Source organism: Sardina pilchardus, chromosome 9, assembly GCF_963854185.1.
Source record: "Sardina pilchardus chromosome 9, fSarPil1.1, whole genome shotgun sequence".
Classification (NCBI taxonomy): Eukaryota; Metazoa; Chordata; class Actinopteri; order Clupeiformes; family Clupeidae; genus Sardina; species Sardina pilchardus.
The window spans coordinates 4,229,863-4,251,917 of NC_085002.1; the positions used below are offsets into that span (position 1 = coordinate 4,229,863).

The 22,055-nt window shown below is 44.3% G+C and overlaps 2 protein-coding genes and 1 long non-coding RNA gene across 3 annotated transcripts in view; 2 read left to right on the forward strand and 1 right to left on the reverse strand.

Annotated features, from left to right (window-relative positions):
* si:ch211-197h24.6 (uncharacterized) overlaps window positions 1-7,202 on the reverse strand; it is a 12,572-nt gene extending 5,370 nt beyond the window's left edge. Inside the window, exons 1-6 of the mRNA XM_062545334.1 lie at window positions 7,097-7,202; window positions 5,760-5,820; window positions 4,791-4,821; window positions 2,683-2,766; window positions 2,045-2,184; window positions 1,352-1,477 (exon numbers count right to left, since the gene is read on the reverse strand). Coding sequence (XP_062401318.1) covers window positions 1,352-1,477; window positions 2,045-2,184; window positions 2,683-2,766; window positions 4,791-4,821; window positions 5,760-5,819 — 441 coding nt within the window. The 5' untranslated portion in view covers window position 5,820; window positions 7,097-7,202. The remainder of the gene's footprint in view (window positions 1-1,351; window positions 1,478-2,044; window positions 2,185-2,682; window positions 2,767-4,790; window positions 4,822-5,759; window positions 5,821-7,096) is intronic.
* Window positions 7,203-11,515: 4,313 nt separating this feature from the next.
* On the forward strand, window positions 11,516-18,615 carry LOC134092460 (keratin, type I cytoskeletal 18-like). Its single transcript, XM_062545333.1, has 7 exons — window positions 11,516-12,015; window positions 13,591-13,673; window positions 14,266-14,422; window positions 15,135-15,299; window positions 15,628-15,753; window positions 16,661-16,950; window positions 18,381-18,615. Exons 1-7 carry the CDS (start codon window positions 11,608-11,610, stop codon window positions 18,430-18,432), a joined length of 1,281 nt encoding a protein of 426 aa, XP_062401317.1. The 5' UTR covers window positions 11,516-11,607; the 3' UTR covers window positions 18,433-18,615.
* A 2,107-nt stretch (window positions 18,616-20,722) lies between these two features.
* LOC134092464 (uncharacterized) overlaps window positions 20,723-22,055 on the forward strand; it is a 31,566-nt gene continuing 30,233 nt past the window's right edge. The window contains exons 1-2 of the long non-coding RNA XR_009940234.1: window positions 20,723-20,749; window positions 21,263-21,832. This is a non-coding gene — a long non-coding RNA (uncharacterized LOC134092464). The remainder of the gene's footprint in view (window positions 20,750-21,262; window positions 21,833-22,055) is intronic.

Consider the following 22,055-nt stretch of genomic DNA (forward strand, 5'->3'; position numbering starts at 1 on the left):
ATAGACATTGAGATGAGAGACAGAGCATCAAAACCATTACAGTCTAAAGTTGAGGACCGCTGGAATGAGCGAGCACGCTTACAAACTACCAGCTCGATCATCGAGAAACTACCCAACTGAAATGGCGGAATAGTGCTGGTAAAATTTTTGCATATTACCAAAGTGAGACAAGATCTAGTCGCGTCAAAGTATAATCGAGATGCAGAGTAGTGTACTCCAGAATACGCGTCTCTGACTTGACACAGAACTACCCAGGGTTTAAGTACCCCACAGCCAAGGTTAGATAACCCCTACAGTAACAGTAACAGTGGCAGGAGACATCCAGTCAAAACAATAAGTGACATCAACCTTGGCACCTTACATTATCCATGTTTAGAAGAACAGTACAATATCATACAGGGTCTCATTACGTAGAATCATTCTTTTTGTGTCAGTGAAGTGAAATTGTGTGTGTGCGCGCACGTGTGTGTTCAGAGCCATATATGCGTGTCATCTATATTTGTCTATATTTGTCATCTACTCTTCTGGTCTTGGCTGAATAAAGGGTCTAGTTTGTGAGTAGGTTATTCACGGAAATGTACTAGTAGACGGTAACTGAGGGGATGATTTGAGTTTAGCACCTGTGGAATGTCTTTCTGGGGTGTTTGGAGATTCACGCGGTTTCTGTTGAGATAGTGTGGGCCCGAGAGGGAGTGGTCACTCTCTCTGGAGAAGGCCAGCACCTCCTCAATAGAGGGATCAGGTCAGACCAGAAGGCATGCTACATATTATGTCAAATCGTTTGGGATACAACCTTGTGTGCTAAAACGCTGATGTGCTCGTCAACTGAGTGACATGCCACAGATGGAGAGGTGACCTGTCAAGACTGTAGAAGTGTAACTATGCAATGTATCGTTAGACATCATCATTGTGCGTCTGACAGCCACGCGGTGTAGGCCTTCGGTACCGAGAATAAAGCTCTCTGAGAACTCTGACTACTGACTCTGTCTGAGACTCTTCGATGAATCCTGAAGTTTTGTACCACATGTCCAACTAGTGAGAAAGGCAGATATTAACCCACACATTGGAATATTGGGCCTAATGTAAAACATTAAACTACATATTGGAATAAAATGCTCATAATGCTCTATTTCACTTTTCTCAATATTTGGTCATGTTTTAGTGTTTGTTTGCGTTTTTTGCGAGTTGTCCCAAACCAGAAATGGCCGCAAAAAAAACGTATAACAGAAGAAAGCAGAGGTCATCAGACCAGCAGAGTGTGTGTGAGAGTGTGAGTGTGTGTGTGTGTGTGTGTGTGTGTGAGAGTGTGTGTTTGTGTTTGTGTGTGTGTGTGTGTGTGTGTGCGCATTACCCTAATTTTGCCCCGTCCCTCGGTCTTCTCCACCTCTTGGGCTACATCCCTGACCGTCTTCCTGACGTCTCGATCGTTTGAGGCTTCTTCTTCCGTGCAGGTCACTTTGTCGCCGTGGTGCTGCTTCTAAAGGCGGGTGACCATACAGCTTTAGTGGACGACAACAACTAGACTGAATGGATGTGTGAGCATTGCAACACACTCCCAAGGAGGAGTGACAATTACTCTGTTAACTTAGAAAAACATATGGCCGATCATAGGAAAAAGTTGTTGATGTTCCTTTGGTTGATGAGGCTTTACTTCAGTGATTAAGCGCCTGAAACACACTCCGACTGAACAAAGAGCTTCTCAAACTGTCGCAATATATAATATTATTGTCTCAAAATACCTCCTACACTCCAAATGTAAATGAATTAGGCTTCTACAGCAAACAGGTTTGGCAACCTTATTGTTGGCCAGTATGACAATGAAACTCTTTCCCTTGCCTGGGATGGTTCTCAGTGGCCTTCCCCCACACCAATACTACAATTGTGGTCCTATTTGCACCACAGTTTTGAGTGAGGCCACAGCATGGGCCTTTCCTTGTAATCTTGATAATGTACTGAATGCTGAAGCTGACACTCTGAGACAAGGTCATCTAAACTCTTAGCATAGTTTACACTGTGCCTGCTGTCTGCCATTGCAGGCGCTCACCAGGTATTTGAAGAAGTGTTTCCATCCCTGGATGTGCCGCAGCATTTCGGACTGAAGCTTCGCCACCTTACACAGGCGGCACTGGTAGTGGGGAGGCACAGACTTACTGGGGCTCCTGTATTCCCACACATACTGCATACCTACACACACACACACACACACACACACACACAAGAGAGAGAGAGAGAACACAGATCAAGAGCTGGAAACTAAGATCATTGTACATACTGCTTTTTTTTTGTAGATGAGGTTTTATCTATCTTTATTACTAGTCTCAATATTTCGCCCCCTTGGCTAAATAAATCCATGAAGAAACAAATCAATCAATCAATAAATAAATACATATTAGTATAGCAGTATATTAGTATAGTGGTTTATCGGTTACGAACAATTATCAGAACAGATGCGCACGTTTGCATGAGAAACCTGGATATGGTGCATGGTTTCTTCAGAGTACTCTAGCTAGCATAGCTTTTCTCAAATGATTTCTCAAACCCAGAATAAGGGCTTATCAACAGTTCTGAAATTGGAATAACATGCGATGCGTACACAAACGCAAAACCAGGATACCTCAATATTCCGATCATAACAGGAACACTGACGTTCACTGTGAACTGAACGGTGGAATGTGGACTCACCAACAATGACTTCTCCGGTCACGTCAGCCAGCTTCTTCTGCAGAGAGGGAATGGTCTGGATGCTGCCATTCTTGGCGGTGAACACTGCAGACGGTCACAATTGTGCATAAACACAAAATTAGCCATTGCATGCTTGAAAATCATTCTCTAATCAATCTCTCTCTGACACTCCGACTCTCACACACACACACACTCACACTGAAGTGATATCTTGGGATAGCGTTATTTTCGTAACGCTACATAATGCATTCTGATCAAAGAGCCCTCAATGACAGCTGAGAGGCGCTAGCCAGAAGAGAGGGCACCACCATGTTACGTCTATGGGCTTGGATCTGAGCCGAGGGAAACCTTCAGCTGGCCTGGACTGTGGGGGAAATACTCCGTTTCAAAACGGGAACTAGACATGGCTAGACATAAGAAAATGCACACACATTGGGCACGGAACTAGACATGGCTAGACATAGGAAAATGCACACACATTGGGCACGGAACTAGACATGGCTAGACATAAGAAAATGCACACACACATTGGGTGCATCTTGCTCAGTTACTCACTCAGAACCTCAGAAGTGTAACACCGCGTTCACACTGTCCACGTCCGTCAACGGATTTCATGGAGTTTGCATGGGGCGGACTCGAACTGAATTGTGGGTCCGTCCGTTCCTTCAGCTCCGCTGCCGCCCGTCAAAAAAGTTGAGAAATGTTCAACTTTTCAGGCAGCGACGGATCCGTCAGCCAATCAGATAGCGTGTATGCAAATATACATACGGCAGCCAGGCATTCCAAGATCCGTCGACGGACATAGACAGTGTGAACGCGGTGTAAGGCTTTGAGGGAGAAAACACTTTGTTTATGATGGACATGGTTGGCCTATGAAGAGGATACTCTTCTGGTCACCGAGTCTTTCCGCCCATGCAAGTGCCTACAAGCGCCTCTCAGGACATGCACACAGTCTAAGAATGGGAGAAGTCCCACCCTGACAGTGAACTGCTGTTACTGGGTGGCGAGTGAATGAACAGATTGATCAATGCCCTACAAATAAATAGCATTTGATAGACACTTTGTTTGAGGAACAAATGGATTTGTGCACTTGCACAGTGCTTTCTAGGCTCCTGTGTAGATTGCCCTTGAGTGCTTCATGTATATCAAAGGGAACTCATTTGCAAATCTGGGCATTTCATATCAGCAAAGGAGGAGCCCACTTGTGGTAAGTCAACCTGCTTACAACTCCCTGTGGATCTCTGTGGAGAACTTAGTTTGAGGTCCAAAGTCCCCAATAGTACATATGGCCAAAACCACAAATTTGGACATGGCTGACAGGCACAGCTCCTTGCGGTTGTAACCTGCGGTGTGCTTCGAATGCGCCTGGCCAGGCTCGACCTCGCACTTGCAGCACCCCAGACTGGAAGGGCAGGTGCGCTAGCAAGGAGGCTAAAACCCACGGGTGTTAGCGTCTGTCGCTAGCATGTCTGTTAAGGCATCGAGTGGGACATTTAAGTTGCACAAAGCTACTGTGCTGAGGAAAATGATGTTGCGGAGATAGTGGTTCAGCAAAGGTTGCTATAGTAACCACCCCACTTGATGCATGTAAACAAGAAACGAGAAGGTTGTCTGCCTGCATTCCCCTACCAAGAGGCTGACCGATGACCATTACGGATACCACAACACCATTGAAAAAGGCAGTGGTGTACAGGGTAGGGGCAAGCCTTCAGAGCTACGCTACGCTTTAAGTGCCAAGCACAACAGATGCCTGATCATCAGGGGCCTAGCGCTGCATCTCACCCATAGACTGACAATGCCAACGGTCTGTTACCAGCACAACTTGCTTCCCGTCACTCGAATGGCACCCAGAGCATGGCATCAGTCTTGTCAGTAACACCCACAACTCCGCCTACAGATCCAGCCAGCTCCCAGCCCCCAAGTCCAGACCAAGGCTCCCTCAGACATGACCCCCCCCAGATTGGCACAGTAACCTTTGAGAAAGACTGTGCAGGGGGGTATAGGGACTGCTCTGATGACCTCAACTGAAGGTCACCAGAGGGTAAGAAAGGTCAGTTAGTTTGCCCTTCAGAAGCACGGCTGTGTTCCGAGGACAGGACAGCACTTACCTATCTCCGAACTGAAGCGTTGCTGGCGTTTCTGTCAGTCACCCAAAAGGTCGAAGAGAGACACACATACAGACACACAGGCGTTAGACACACAGAGATGGAAGGACGAGAACCTTGTCACCTCCGCTCTCTCCTCTGATGTAGAGAAAGAGCCACGCTCCCACTGGGAGCCACTGGTACACATGGAGCAAATCTCAACCAATGGTCTGTGTATGACACACACCTAGTGCCAAACACAAAATAATTGGTCAATATATATTTTTTTAAAAAAAAAAGGATTTTGAAATCTTGAGTAGAAAGCTGATACAAAATGGTAGAGTGCCCTCTATGGGGTCACATAAGAACTTACCAGTCTTTAGTTCCCTGTACCCAGAGGCACAAAGACCAGCGGAGAATACAGCAGCAAGAGGACGCCCTTAGACTTGAGAAGTAAGGGCTAAGGAGAACCAGGTCTCCATCGAGTAGGACAACCAGCCACTCTGACTGCCAGACCATGGTCATTAATTACAAAATGACATGGCCTATGGCCTATGGCAAAAGCCCACATTGTCTGCTGGTTGAGCTACTAACGCAGAGGAGGAAAAATCCTCCCCGATACTCCTTGGTCTTCCATGGGAACTCTCTGAATACTGGTAACTGAGACCAAGAGTTGACTGAAGACTGATGACTGACTTGATCGTGTGACTGACTTGACCCTATCCAGCTACTGAGCTTCTGCAGATTAACTGTACTGCCTGAGAGTACTGCCATTTATAACCAACATGTGGGTGAAAATGATATCCATCAACGCTAGTTTCAGAGTCAGTGTGACAACCTACTGTGTCACATCAGTCTGCTGAAATACCAGCAGTGGAAAACGGCTGATGTTCTGATAGTTTTGTGAATTTAGATTGCCACTCCATGGCAAACTAGGCTACGCGTTTAAAATCCAAATCAAGGGCCGCAGCTGCAGCAGGACATGGGCATTACCTTAATCGGAGCACCAGAGGCATTCTTGAACTTCTTTGCAGGATGTCCTGTTTTCTCCATTCTGTGTGGGAGGGAGAGAGGGTAAGTTTAAAACCTGCCAAGAGTAATCCACACTACGCGGTACATTAAGGCAGGGATGATAGTGTCAGTGGTAGGCGTAATGCAACGGTAAAGTCATAAAGCGGGGATCCCACAGCCGTGGCCTACTGGTCAGGGCTTCGGGCTTGTAACCGGAGGGTTGCCGGTTCGATCCCCGACCAGTCCACGGCTGAAGTGCCCTTGAGCAAGGCACCTAACCCCTCACTGCTCCCCGAGCGCTGCTGGTTGGGCAGGCAGCTCACTGCTCTGTGTGTGATTCACCTCACTGTGTGCTGTGTGTGTTCACTAATTCGGTTAAATTGAGTTAAATGCAGAGAACTGAATTTCCCTCACGGGATCAAAAAAGTATGTATTCTATATTCTACCAACCAGCAGCAAGCGGCATGTTTCCTGTTGACAACTGAATACACTGGCGTTACTGAGCCATAGAGAATAATACGAAATCTGTCGCTTGCCACTGGCCTATGCGATCCCCGCCTGATACCGTTGTTTACATTGTATTCAGTAACGTGTTGGCATGGCGTCATTGTGGCTTTGTCCATCTGCAAGTAACGCTAGGTCGGAGTTCTTGAACTCGACTTCACATGACAAATCGCTATGTATTCAGATGGCGTAGGCTACTTCAAGTTTTTACACACGATTTGCCGTTTTTATTTTCGTTTTTCCTATGCACTCACGCAAGGGATGAAGGCACACAGATTACGCCATAGCTTGCTAACAAAAGCTAGTCAAGATATGTTAAAGTTCATGTTACAGTCAGAAAGTTGACCGATTTGCAAAGTGCTTTACGAAAGTCCATTAAAATTAGGACAATTTAAGTCACGTTACACATCAATCGCTATTTAATCGTTAAGTTATATTTTACTAGGCAGCAGAGAACATTAGCTGCGTTTTTAGCTGATAGCATGTTTAGCTAATGTTAGATAGCTAACGTTACATTTATCACAGTTACAACAGCCATTAAAAAGGTAACTACTTTGAACTCATGGTCCATGATACAGTTGCACTGAGATTGAATAAGAGCATACGACAATAGCTGCTACACATCTTTGTTTCAGTCATGGGCTAGCGATGTATCTAGTGTTGACGACGTAGCCATGTCATAAGTAGGTCAGCTGCAGGACGTAAACAGCAATAGCTGTTCGCTATTCACGCTCCTCACAAGGTATCGACGAAATTGTGCATGGTTGATGAGACAGACTTGATCCACAATTAGCACAAAAAGCGAGCCTACTAACCTTGCTACTTGTTCGAAATCTTCTTGGTAGAATGAACACCGCCTCACATGCAGAGCAGAAATACTTCCTGTGTGGTCAACGAGAAGTGTAAACCCACCAAATCTCGCGGTTTCTCCAACCTAGTTTTCCTCCTGTCTCATCTGCGAGAATATTTGACCCCCGCACTGCACTGATCCTGGTTCCTGAGTCTAGGACCAGGCTACTGAGGCTAGCACTGATACATCAGCTGGAAATATTCATGGACCTTATTGCACATTTGACTGATTATGAGAGACATGTAAAACACTTGATGCTATCAGGACCTATGCATTTGCTTACAGAAAACAAAAAAAACAGATATTCAGAAGATGCCACCAGCACTGCACACTGCCCTCACCCACATGGAGTGATGTCAATTGTTGTCAGAATGAGGTATTAATGGATTACAGTGCAGTACATTTACTGTAAGTACAGTAAGTGTACACCCCATTGTGTGACTGCACATCTCAAAAGCTTTTGCATGAGTAGGCTGTACAGAACATAACAGGCTTTCAGCAGGGTTAACAGCTGGGCATGGTTTGGGAGCTGCACTGCAACAACAAATGATGCATCAGTTAAGCCTACAGGATAATTGAAGACTCAATCACCCTAGCATCAGGCATCAGTCTCAAGGCCTGGACCTGCACATGAACACTGTAAGCTACACACATGAACACTCTTTCTAGGTTTGATTCTTGAATCAAAATGGCGCAAAATGGCATGTCACCAATGCCTAACCGAAGCAGTACTATTCTGAACAAACTCTATTGAATAATCTTGGCCACTACACACACACACACACACACACACACACACACACACACACGCATGCATTATGGTTCAGTATGGAGACAAAATTCCAACATGTGCAATTTCTAGGCCTAGATATCTTTAAAAAGTCACTCTTTACAGAACGGGGGTTGCCTCAGGGTAGCCCATACTACCTTATCCCAGTGCGTGGAAATTAGGTCCGAAGAATAAAACATGTTCTCTCTTCTCATTTTGTCCCACCCATTCTGCCTTTTCTGTATCTCTCTGCGTTGGGCCTGTCATTTTGGGCTGTTATGCGGATATGTTTTCACTTGGCTGAGGTCTGCGCTCTCTGAGTGCTTTTCTAGTGTTAACAATTGCTTTGGCCATGGGTGGTGGTCGTGTAGCTAGATTGCCTATTTTATTGACATTAAGAATATAAAACAGTGAAGATCCAAAGACTGAAGTATACACACATTCAGAAGCAATACTTTGCAAATCAGCACATTTAATCACCATTTGTGACTGTCATCAGGATTCCCTCCTTTTCCTATTCCTCTTCCAAAATTTCACTCACTTTGGTTCAGATTTCACATTAACTCCTACATCCTTCTTGGCCTCCCACCGCCATCACTCATTTCCTGAACTGTGACTGTTTCCTGTTCTCTGCGCCGGCTACACCCCAGTTTTGCACTTACCACCTCCCTGGCCTCCTATACCCCAGTCTCAGACACTAATGCCCCAGGCACCCTTGCCTCCTGGTCTCTGATAAGATTGTTGGAAGTACTAGCCCAGTGTCCAAGTCCCATGAGAGCCGTAGTTGTTGTGTGACTGCCCACATAAATCAGTGAGCTGTTTCATTGCCAACTCTTTCATACTTTATCACTTCATAAGGACATTTATGAAAATATGTATGGAGAACAGTCAATGTTTATTCTCGTCTTCCTCATGGAGCTGGGAACTGTAATATGGTCATGAGGGAATCATCAAATTATGTGACAGGAATGTTCACAACTGGGGGAAAAAAGAAAAAGGATGTGTGACTCATGTGTGACATGCAACACAAGTATTCGTTTTCCTCCATTTTGATTTCGTTTTTTCCCCTCTACTAGTGTTTATTGTCTTTCCCTTGAACCCCAACTGTACTGTAGAAGTGCAAGTCAAAAGACAGGGAAGAAAAAAGGAACAAAAAGTTAAAGGTTTAACCAGTAACAGCTTTCTTGAGGCATCTTGAAGGAGGAGTTGACTTGTCTTTGAGCTCAAGAACAATAGCTGCCCATGCTCATTGCATGTTACAGTTTATAACTGACCTGTTCCTGTTTAATGGTTTACGAGATGAAGCATGAGGAAATCACTTACATCTGTCCTCATTTCAGAAAGCCCAAACACTGTTGTATTGCTGGAAAATGCAAAATACTAGGCCATAACTTTAAAAGAATAAATAATCTGTAAGGAAAGGCGACGCATAATACTGCCTTGCTCTCATTTTCATGACTTTGCTAAAAACAATTAAGTAATTCCACTGTCCAAACCCAGCGATTCAGCTGGGAATGATCAACTCGCCTCATGTTTGCGCAGTGGAACTGTAGAACATATAAGTGACACTCAGTGTTATTACTTTATCTAAATCTATATCCTGAAACTGTATTTCCAACTATATGCTGAGTACTGTATATAGATTGATTAAATTAAAGATTATCTTAAAAGTACAAAAAGTAAAAACAAAAATGCATCCAATGTGTGTTTAGTATAATCCTCCTTGTACTACATCTCAATACACAAACAGACATCTATCCTCTCCAAACAGCTCGCCCCAAACAGACAGCCAATTCTTCAGCTGACATCACTGCTCTGATGTTGAAGTGGGGGAAGGCGGCTGGAATTCCTGTGGTGTGGAAAAAATGGCTCTTTCTGCCCAGTTAGTTCTCTTCCCTCTCTCTGTTCTCCTGAGTTTTCCCTCACTCCTCTGGACAGTTCTGCAGTTACCTCGCTGTGCTGCTTATCTGTTGAGAAGAATCCAGATCCAAAGCAGACTCCATGACAAGATTCAAGCTTCAAGAAATGTATACTGACACAATGTATTACAGTATTAGAGGCATGCAAGGTTAACTTGCTCTTTGAACAAAGCAAAAAGAATAGCTGTGCAGCTTTTTAGGTTCTAAAGTCTCAATAACTGGGTGCAGCGGGACTGACAGTGCCAGTGGTGTAGTAGTTAGCTGTGGATGTACTGTGATAGTAGTTAGCTGTAGTGGGTATACTGTGATAAATCACAAATGTTAATATGTATCTTTGCCTATTTTAAGTGGGTATACTGAGATGGTGATGCTTTTTAAGTGAGTATCTGTGGAATCCATATCACATTACTGGACAGTGCCTTATTTCAGTATTGTGAGGTTCTGTTTTATTTAGTAAGAAGGCTGGTTGTGACGTAATGGTATGATGACCATGGAGATAGGGGGCATAGGGGTCGAAGGTCAGTCTGTAAGGACGGTTAGATGGGTGGGAGGAGCCAACAGTGGCCTCCCTGGAATGCTTTAAGACTACATTATGTGTGTTATTTTCTCTTTACATTGTTTTTTTTATTATTTGTCATTCAAAACAATTTGGTGTTATTTAAAAATTTAAATGTGTTCTTGTTAACTTAAATTCAATCATTCTTGTAATTTGCAAACATTTATTGAGAAGTACTACACCCCCAACATGCAATTTGACAGGCAGTGTTTACAATAAGGCTGTTAGGCGTTACCATGGTTATGCCACAGGAAGTGTGACAGCTGTGGGTGAATTCTGTGATGAAAACCTAATGATGAAAACCTGATATGAGACTGGTTGTGAGGGTGGTGTTTGTTTACAGTATACAGTGTGGACTATGTTTTATGGGGGAGACGTTATAAAGAGCATGTGATATTTGTGAGCGCTCTGTGAGGTTTGCAAACAGTGGGGATGTGGGTACAGCCGGTAAAGTGTGAGTTTGATTGCATGTGTGTGTGTCTGTACAGACCCACTCAGTACTACTTTCACAAAGCCTATGAGCACAAGGGGTATGAGTCACTAACTGTGTGTGCGTGTGAGTGTGTGTGCGTGTGCGTGCAAGCAAATGGTAGACTCAGTGGCTAACCTCAGTGCAATTGGAAATTTTGAAGAAAAAAAAACAAAATAGAATTCAAAGGAATAAACAATAATTAAGGTCCACACCAAAAGAACAATGTGTTTGTGATGTGTTATTTATAATTGTATTACGTAAACCTGCACTCTGCAGAGAAAGTACTTATAAAGTTTTTAAAACACACATTGTCTCTGGCTACCTCTTCTTGCTGTGTCAAGCCTATGAGGTTATGGAGTTTGTAGAGCACCAGTAACTTTCCGAAACCCCTCCAGAGAGCTGAGACAGGAATGGGCCCTGAGAGGCACTCTGGGATTTCAGGAGGGGGAGACCCCAAACTCTGAGACTCTGGGTAGTTGTTGTCTTGGCAACGGGGCAGTTTGTGAGTATTTTGGCGGAAGAGAGACAGAGAGAGAGGGAGGGGAGGAGACTGAGGGAAAGCGAGAGAGAGAGAGAGAGAGAGAGAGCAGACGAGAAGTGGGTGTGGGGAGGGAATTCTCCGGCTATAAAACCCCTGCCCTTCCCGTGCACTGCTCTTACTCTCTGCAGCCCAGCTCTGGAGTGACCCTCTGCAGTCCCTCCCTCTCTCTCTCTCTCTCTCCTCACGCATTCTGTCCACTGCTCAGCCACCGCCGCCACCATGAGCTACAGGTCCGACCGCATGTCCTACGGGCACTCAGCTCCGGCGTACCGGGCCACCAGCGTCTACGGAGGCGCGGGGGGCTTCGGCGCTCGGATCTCCTCCTCGTCCTCCTCCAGCCTCCGCTCGGGGGCCCCTGGCGGGGGGATCAAGGCCTCCTCGGCCTACACCCAGCGGAGCTCGGCTCCAGGGGGGGCCGGGGGGATGTCGACCTCCCTCCAGGGCAACGAGAAGGGCCAGATGCAGAACCTGAACGACCGCCTGGCCACCTACCTGGAGAAGGTGCGCAGCCTGGAGCAGGCCAACGGCAAGCTGGAGGCCCAGATACGAGAGGTGCTGGAGAAGAGCGGCCCGGAGATGAGGGACTACAGCCGCTACAACGCCATCCTGGACGACCTCAGGAGACAGGTGCGGAGATGTGTGTGTGTGGGAGTGTGTGTGTGTGGGGGGGGGGGGGTATGTTTGTCTGTGTATACATTCCTTAATGTCTGTTTGTACTTTGTGTGCATATATAACAGGACGGTTTCAGTGTTTGTGTATGTGTGTGTATGTATATAATATGACTGCTTTGGTGTGTGTGTGTGTGTGTGTGTGTGTGTGTGTGCGTGTGTGACTATGCACAAATAGTGGGAAGCAAGAGGGAAAGACTCTCTCACGGGGCGGCAGCATTGGGCATGAGCGCACATGGTGTCCTACCAAATCTCAAACCCCCAAAAAACTCCCCACACTTTAACATGACATTATGAACATTCAGTCCCAATCATAATGCAGCAAAAAACGCTGTTATTCTGTTATTTTCTATTGTAAAAAAAAACGACCAAAAAAGAAATGACTACCTTGTGAATTGTTTAATTATATGATGTGGGTGTAGCAGGGGACTGCAGAGTGTCTCTAAGACTGGCATGGTTATTCCCCCTACGGCTAGACTAACTGAACTATCACATTTCCTCTATGGTGAATGTAGGGTGTGGCAGGCATTGCTCCCCCTTTGTGTACTTCCCTGTAGTCTCTCTCTTCCTCTCTTCTCTCATTTGCCTCCTTATCTTTTCACAAATGTGTCAGTTTCCTCGTCGCTCGGTTGAGCATCCATGGTGACAGAGACACAAACAACGTTTTTGTTCCTAAAATGCTCCTCAAACATTTGCTGCGTTGCCAGGTCTGTTTAATACAGAAGTTCTGACTAAGGGAAGTAATGCCAAACAGATGTGGAACACACACGCACACACGCACACACACACACACACACACACACACACACACACACACACACACACACACACACACACGCAGCTGGTCATCTGATCTCTGAGAGGAACTTCTGGAAACCAGTTTTAAAGTTGTGCTGTTTTCAAAGTTATGCAACTCTTTCCTTTGTTACTTTTCAGTAGGTTTGGATATAAAGTAATGTCCTGTTGTGGTGGACTTAGAAAACATACCCTTCTCATTAAAGAATAAGAGTTTTTCAGAGCAGAAATCTTTTCTAAAGTTTATAAAGTGATCATAAACATTTTTTCAAATTAAATTTGTTTGGTTTCACACACAGCGACTCGAAATCATTCCAAAGCTGTAATTATTTGAAATATTATAAGAAAAAGGTAACTTATATAATTAGTTATGAATAACTAATTGTGAATTAGATCAAGTATGGCTTACTGAAATATGCTAAGTAAACCACACAACATTTCTGATTTATCATGATTGATATATGTATGTTTATGTATATATGTATGTGTCATCTACGGTATATGTATTATGCCTAAATGAAAGCGTAGTATGCTAACATTGTGTTGATATAACTGTGTTGTGTAGGTGTTTGACATGACTGTTAGGTGTTTGATATGACTGTGTGTTGTGTAGGTGTTTGATATGACTGTGTGTGTTGTGTAGTTGTTTGATATGACTGTGTTGCTATGTGTTGTGTTGTGTAGGTGATATGACTGTGATATGACTGTGGAGTGTGGATAACTGTGTTGTGTTGTGTAGGTGTTTGACATGACTGTGGATAACGCTCGGCTGGTGCTGCAGATAGACAATGCCAGGCTTGCTACGGATGACTTCAGAGTCAAGTGAGTTTCTCACCACTCAAATATACCTAACCCTCACCATGCATTTGTATGTATTTGTGTGCTATGGATGCCTACAGAGACCATACTGTACAGTGAGCACTAATTGCAGACATGATGTCTCCAGTGTGCTGGGAAAGGAGACACGTGCACGTGGTCTGAGAGGCAATGCAGTGCACTTTCAAATTGTACAGCGATATGAATGAATCTATTTGAATTCTTTTTTTTTAGATTCTTTTTTTGGGCTTTTTATGCCTTTAATTGGACAGGACAGTAGAGAGTATGACAGGAAGGGAGAGGGAGAGAGAACTGGGGTGGGATCCGGAAAGGACCACGGGGCGGGAATCGAACCCGGGTCGCCGGTGTGCGGGGCAGGTGCCCCAGCCAGTTGCGCCACGGCTGGGGCCAAATCTATTTGAATTCTAGTTATTCTTTAGTTTTTTAGCAGTTGTATGTGCAGTACATGTATACTTGCACACACTGTACCATGTATACTGTCCCTGTATGTCCTTTATGGAGCAGGTAGTGCCTCCGTACATGTATGCGTTCCCACTGTGCGGATAGATACACTGAGTGTGTGTTTGGTGTGCGTCAGGTATGAATCTGAGCTGGCTATTCGTCAGTCTGTGGAGGGAGACATTGCTGGGCTGAAGAAAGTGATCGACGACACGAACCTCGGCCGTATGAACATCGAGAGTGAGATCGAGTCCGTGAGAGAGGAGCTGGCCTTCCTCCAGAAGAATCACGACAATGTGAGTCATCACGCTACGCACCGCAGTTTCAAAAACAAAAAAACCCTCTTAATGGGAAACATGTGTCAGTTGACTTTCATTTCATGATTATCTTCAATGTCCGAGCACCTCATAAAAGTATTACATTGCTTTTGCGCATTTGCATAGCTTATGTTGTGGAGCGCAGATGCTAACGATCGCATGTCTAAGGTTTGGGGATTACAGATCTGATTTGCCGTCATGTCCTGACCCCCTCCCTTTCTCCTACTCATTCCATGTGTCTCCACAGTGTCTCATCCATGTAAACAATATAGGTGAAAATTGGCCATTCTATTGGCTTTAGGTAAAAGCATGAATTTAATTTTAAAAAAAGCGTATAAAGAAATAAATGTCAAAACACCATCAACAATCACTAGATATTCAGTATACAGAGTCAGTTTACTCTTAGAGAAAAAAATGCTATATTGCATGTTTCATATATGGCACCCCTAAATGTTTTTTAAACCATTTTGAGGAGTACATTATATCAAAGGAATCCCCAAGGGTTCTTTAAAGCCAGCATGGTTCTATATATAGCACCCCAAGAACCTTTTTTGTGAGGAGTGTATTTTGGCCTGACCAGTTCTCCTTACCTCATCTCAAGAGGAGTATACAACAACAACAATAAAACCACATTGAATTTATAGCACTATATCATTCAGATCTTCACCTGTGTTTTGTGTACACCCAACAGGAAGTGTCGGACTTGACGAGGCAGATCTCCATGTCAGGCGTGCAGGTGGATGTGGACGCTCCCAAGGGCCAGGACCTCTCTCAGGTCATGGAGGGCATAAGGGCCAACTACGAGAAGATGGCTCTGAAAAACGCTGAGGAGCTCAAGCTGTGGCATGAGAACCAGGTGGATAGGAAACACACTCACACACACAACACACACACACACAACCTCACTTACTCACACACACACACACACACATGTACCCTCACTGACACACAAACACAAGCACACACACTCACAGACACGTACCCTTACTTACACACAAACACACACGTAACCTGCACGTACACACTAACACAAACACACACACACACACACACACACACAAAGTTTGCTCTCTTTTCACAATGTTGTGTTCATTTTAACATCTTCTGGCATATTCAATGGCTTTTGAATCCTCTCTCCTGGACTCTTTGTCACCGTGTCTCTTTGTCACCTGTCTCCATCTCAGATATCCGACGTGCAGGTTCAGGTGACCCAGAACACAGAGGCCCTACAGGGGGCACAGATGGAGAAGAACGACCAGCGGAGGCAAATACAGACGCTGGAGATAGAGCTGGCGTCACAACAGAGCCTGGTACACACACACACACACACACACACACACACACACACACACACACTCTCTCTCTCTCTCTCTCTCACACACACACACACACACACTCCCATTACACACTTTTATTTTTCTGAGAGGCACATAAAACAATAGAAGACAAGGGAGTCACTCTAACAAAAGGTGAAAAAAGGTGAAAAAAGAACCTCTAGAGATTTAACAAGTGAGTTTCCCACATTCAGACACACACACACACACACACACACACACACACACACACACACACACACACACACACACACACACACACACACACAACACAAACACAAACACAAACCACATTGGATATGATCGGCACATTGTGGAGGAGTTCCTATGTGGTTTACTGCAGTATATGTCAAACATATCAAATGCAACAGTCTATGAGCTTCCTAAATGTGAAATAGCCTGTGATCCATCACACTTCAGTCAGTGACATTCTAACTTTTCTGTAGGTGTCCATTCATTATGTGCTCTCAAAAACTGTGCTTTGTTAGGGAACAGTATTGGCCCTGTAAATGGGGAAACAAAGAAAGTCTTTTTTTCTTCCCAGCCGTCAACATTCTCAGAGTGGAAGGCTGCATTTTAATTAGCTGTTGAAATATCAACAACCTTTTGTCAGCATTAGAACCTTCAAAGCTGGTACAACATTATAGTATCATTTATTGTTTATTGTTTATAGAATCCCCGTTAGCTGGGGCGTAAATCTGCAGTTATTCTTCCTGGGGTCCGACAGTACAGATAGGCCTAGACAATAAATAAGTTAAAAAGTTCATTAATGACCTAATGGCCTATCTGTATCTGTCGGACCCCGGGAAGAATAGCTGGATAGACACAATAATAGCTGAATAGACACAATAATTGTCATCCGTGTGTTTTTTTACGATTGTAGAAAGCATCTCTTGACGACACGTTGCGGACTACGGAGCTGCGTTCGAACGCGGAGATGGAGAAGTACAACGACCTCATCCGCCAGCTGGAGGCCGAGCTGGGGCACCTGAGGACAAACGTCACGCAGCAGGGCCAGGAGTACGAGGCGCTCCTCAACATGAAGATGAAGCTGGAGGCGGAGATCGCCACCTACCGCCACCTGCTGGATGGGGGAGACACCACACCTCCACCTCAGCAGCCCTCTCAGCAGCCCTCTCAGCCACAGCCCAGCAAGGGCAAGCCCAAGTTCAAGTGAGTCAACTGGCAACATATCATTTGGTCTTTTATGCACCCTCCCTTCCTTCCTCGATCCTCATCCTCACTGATCTAGATAAAGAATGATGGATAGTCTATCCAGTGTTAGTTATAGGCTAGATCAGTGGGAACGCCCCTCGAGGATCGAGGAGAGATGTTGAGAGGCACCCACAGACCTCTGAAGTCCGCCTACAAAAAAGCTGCAATCTCTGAGCTCACACTCTGATTTTTGCTACCCCAGAGCTAACTTGCTAACTAACTTAAATAGCAAGTTGCATCGCAAGTTAGCTCTGGGGTTAGCCTGGCTAGTGCCTACCACTTCTCAAATGAGACGTGGTCTGGCAACCAGACATTCATTTTCTCGTATTTCAAAAAATGCCCAGATCCGTTCATTGGGCGCCACGGATGTCTATCAAATGCGTCTAGCTAATCATCGTCTCCCCCCCCCCCCCTGTTCTGTGATTGGTCCCATATCTCAGGCAAAATTAGGGCGGTAGTTTCCAGACTGCCATAGCAGCGTGAATCAAATCACCGCGCAAGGCAGAATGGGAACACCCAGGCTACACTGGGGTAGTAAAAATCGAAGTCTGCCGCCTTCACATATACTAGAGATCACAGTATCCACTCGGAGGCACAGGACAAAAGTCAGTTCAGGAAAACGTCTGCATTTCTAATTTTGTCATCCCAGTGGCAGTTTAACAGGTGTGATAATTCAAAATCCCTGTTACATTCCCGTAAAAATCTCAAGATACCGTATCTCCTTGGCAAAGATGGAGCTTTTTGTGAGTGAACTTCTGAGGTGTATTAGGCTCACCTGTTTCTGCTCACTGTCCTCATTCCCCAAGAAGTCCAACAGACTCAATTTTAACTCTCCAAAAGTAACCTAATCTACTTAAACAAACTCAAACAGACAGTAATCCAAAACTTCACCAAAAGCAGTACCTATGTCTTTCACTGCATGACTGTTGTTTCTAACGGATGTGCAGGAGGTGCATTCTTTAGGTGATTGACGCACTATGCTTCCTGCAGGGGATCCAATAGGAATCCTTAACCTCTCATTGCCCACAGAGTGACACAGCAGCCACTTTGAGAAACCATCCTTAGTTTCAGATGTCTGCCTCCTGCCTCATTACTGTGCCTTATTAGCCTGGCTAGCGCCTACCACTTCTCAAATGAAATCACCGCGCAAGGCAGGATGGGAACACCCAAGTGCCTTAAAGGCACTTTCATGATCATAGTGGACTTTATTTAGTGGTGCTTACACAAGGGTTTTAATATGCAATGTTTAGCTACATTATGATACATAACTCTTACTTAAGCCCTTGTGGTTACTGTAAATGGATATACAGTATAATGTAAACTGTGGTAAAGATTGTATTAAACATCAATATCTAGGATTTCTTAACATGTGCAAATGTATGTTTCAGTTTAACAGATGCTCTGGGGGAGCTGGAGGGTCTGGAAGGTCTGGAAGAGTGAAGTCACACACACACACACACACACACACACACACACACACATGCAGTAAGAAAGGAGACAACCACTGTTACATCAAAGAGAGCCACCAAATCAGCAATGTTCTGTGAAAGAAGGCTTTAAAATCCACTGTGATGTTTTTTAGCCACAGACAAAGACAATAAATTTCTGTACGGTAGAAATGTGTGTGTGTGTGTGTGTGTTTTGTTTCACTGACCATCAAACTCTTTTTGATTACAATTCATATCCTCTCACTTCCTTGTTCTGTATCCTCTGAATGTATGCCCAGTTTTGTGCAATTTGGTTAAAGGGGGACCATACAATAAATTCATATATGTGTACATTTAGTGACTGTACACTACGCACACGCACGGTTACACACACATAAAAAGATACATGCACCCATGTAGGCACACACACACACACACACACACACACACACACACACACACACACACACACACACACACACACACACACACACACACACACAGACAAACACACACATAAACACACACACACACACACACACACACACACACACACACACACACACACATAAACACACACACAAGCAGACAAGCACATAAACAGACACACACACGCACATACTTAATCACACAGCTATCCTAATTGTCTCTAACTACAGGGTCCCAGCTTTCCAAAGAGGTAATCTGATTATATGCCAATGTTGGAGCAATGCCCTCCTATGTAGATGATGTGCGATGCATGGGCAAAAAAAATTGAATGTGGCATAAGAAACACAATCATACATTGTTTGACTTAATGTGCATGTTTTGACCTGCTCTCATAAAAACATTTAGACACATGCAGACATCCCGTTCTAAATGTTTAAGTCATGTTTGATTATTTGATTCAAGACTACAATGTTAAAAACATAGGCTAGTGTTCCCCCCCCCCCCCCCCCCCCCCTCCTAAATTTTCATGTCATTTTACACCCGTTTAGTCCTGGTGTCCACTGTAATGGACATTTAAAAAATCTATTTAAATTATTTAGCAAAAAATATTTTTTCCACTTTATTTCTACATGGGTATAGCAATCAGCTGGATATTTTTCTTTTCAGGTCTGAAGGGGTTAAGACCAATCTCAAGACCTATACTGCTTACTGTAATTGGCTTATGTTTTCATCGGGTTTGTTTGTTTAGTGTGTCTGTCTGTTTCTACTGTAAGCAAGATAACTCAAAAAGTTAAGGATGGATTTCGATGAAATTGTCAGGGAAGGTCTGAAATGACCCTAGGAAGAAACGACTAAATTTGGGAGTGATCCTTGTTCCCGTCTGGATGCAGTAGGCGGTTATGTGTTAGGTTTGCGCTCTGATAGCTTTTCTAGAACAGAATGTTGGCTCCATTCTTTCGGATGGAACTGCCCCTCACATAATTTCTCCACCGCTATGTAGCCTATCATAGTAGCCTATCAGGTTACAGAAGATGAGAAAATTAGCAAAATAGTTTTTTTTTATTTTTTATGTTATGTCGCAAAACGAACGCGACACATGTCATCATCTACAGTATGTAATGTGATTAAAATATTCCTGTGGTAGGGTCCTGTGGTTAGACCAATTAAAATGTTAAATTCTTTGGAAATCATGGATCCTCTGTGCTAAAGAGGAGGGGAACTATTCAACTATCCAACATAAAACCCAGCACCATGATAGTGTGGGGGCTTACAGTAAGTGCCTATCATAATAACGTTTATCAGTGATGAATGATTTATTAGCCAGGGCCAGGGGTCCTCTGTTCTCCTTTACTGTAATTGTTGAACTGTGTGTGCAGGTCTGTGGTGCAGTGCTGCCCCCTGCTGGGAGTAAGTTGTACATGGCACATATTACAGTAACAAGTAGGCTAGAAGCAGTGTGCAGTGCTCCAACGCCAGTGTTGAGGAGGCTGATGGCATGGGGGAGAAACAGTCTGCCATCTAGTGCCCCATTCTGGTCCCTACACTGAGATAAGCATCTACCTTCAGCAGCCAGTAAAGCAGTTTGCATGACTTTTGTTAATGCAGCATTTATTAATGAAGTAGATATATTTATCAAAAATTACTTATAGAACAGTTGACAGTGTGAGTAGACTGCATGGATTGTGTCCTTACAGTGAATTTTGACAGGTGTAGGCTATAGCACCCTATAGGGTTTTACTGCTTTAATTACAGTGTAAATATTAGACAAATGTGTATGAATTATTTAATATGAAACACTTGCTTGTGATTTATGTCTATATGCTGAATAATGCATTGATAAGGTCACCGGTCCGTGATCATTTAGGCCTGGTAGGGGACTTTTACTTTGATATTTGGTTGAGGTTGAGATTAGGGATGGCGAAATTTAAAAAAAATCTTTACCGGTTACCGAGCCTCCTTAACCGGTGGTTAACCGGTGATCGAAAATTCTATAACGGCAGTTATGGACCCCCTGTCCTGTCGCGCGTCGTTTTCTACCCGTGAAACAAAGTTATGCCCCCAAATTAGAATGGTTAGGCGCATTACAACGTCGCTTTACAACGTCGACCTTCTATGCAATGCGACACAGAGCTCGGGCTATAGCTCACGTAGCCTACAAAGTCACAAACAAAAAGCTGCTAGGCATAGTTGTGCTTAATAAATTCCACCACGGGACGGCTCATGCTGACAGTTATATTTTTTAGAAAGGCTATTGAGTGATCATATCGGCCCATATAATAGCGTACAACACCAATAACGTGTGTGTGTGTAGGGCGGGGGGGGGCGCGGTTAACCGGTAAAAAAAAATTTAACCGGTTACCGTACATCCAGTCGACTACCGGTTAACCGGTTACCGGTTAACATCCCTAGTTGAGATGTGTTCTTTTAGGACTCGCGAGCTATGTAGACGAAGGGGTGGAGATGACGGTTGGAGACTGGAGTCAGTTTAGTTCCAGTGTGAAGAAGACTAGTGATAAGAAACGTAACATATAATATAATTGAATACTGCTTTATATAATGTAATGTTTATGCATTAGTTTGTTTGTCGGTTATTACCCCAGTTGTTTTTTAGGAGGGACGTATTCTTTTGATCGCTTTCACTGAGTTACCGTTAGCTGCTAACTTTAAGTTATGTCGAGCTTCTCCGCTAGCCACACTGCTAACGGCCGGGACTGAAGAAAGACGGGACCGAAGAACATCGCAAGGGAACCTGAGTGCTGTGGGAGCCACAGTAACGTGTTGCTGGGGAAAAGACAGCAGGACCATTGACTTTTTTTGTTGAGTTGTTTGCAAGGAGGCAGCAAACGACTAGCCTAGTCTAGCCTAGCCTAGCCTAGCCTAGCCTTTTGGAACCTGAACTGAACCCAACACTGACCCAGCAGCTATGTGAGTGGAGAGAACATTGAGCTCCAACCTATGGCTCCAACATGCGCGCCTATGAGTGGGTAGGCTACCCCAGACTTTGTGTTTAAAGTAAACCCTGGGTGTTTTATTTTCCTTTCCCTTTCATTTGATCTGCCAATGAATGTGTTTTGTGTCTGTGTGAGTGTTCACACTGATAGCTGGTGGGAATGAATAAAACCAGTTTCTGCTTTTTATGTAACTTAACTGCTAATGCTTTGAGTTTTTAATGAACAATTGACCTAACAGCCTGGTGGTTTAAATGAG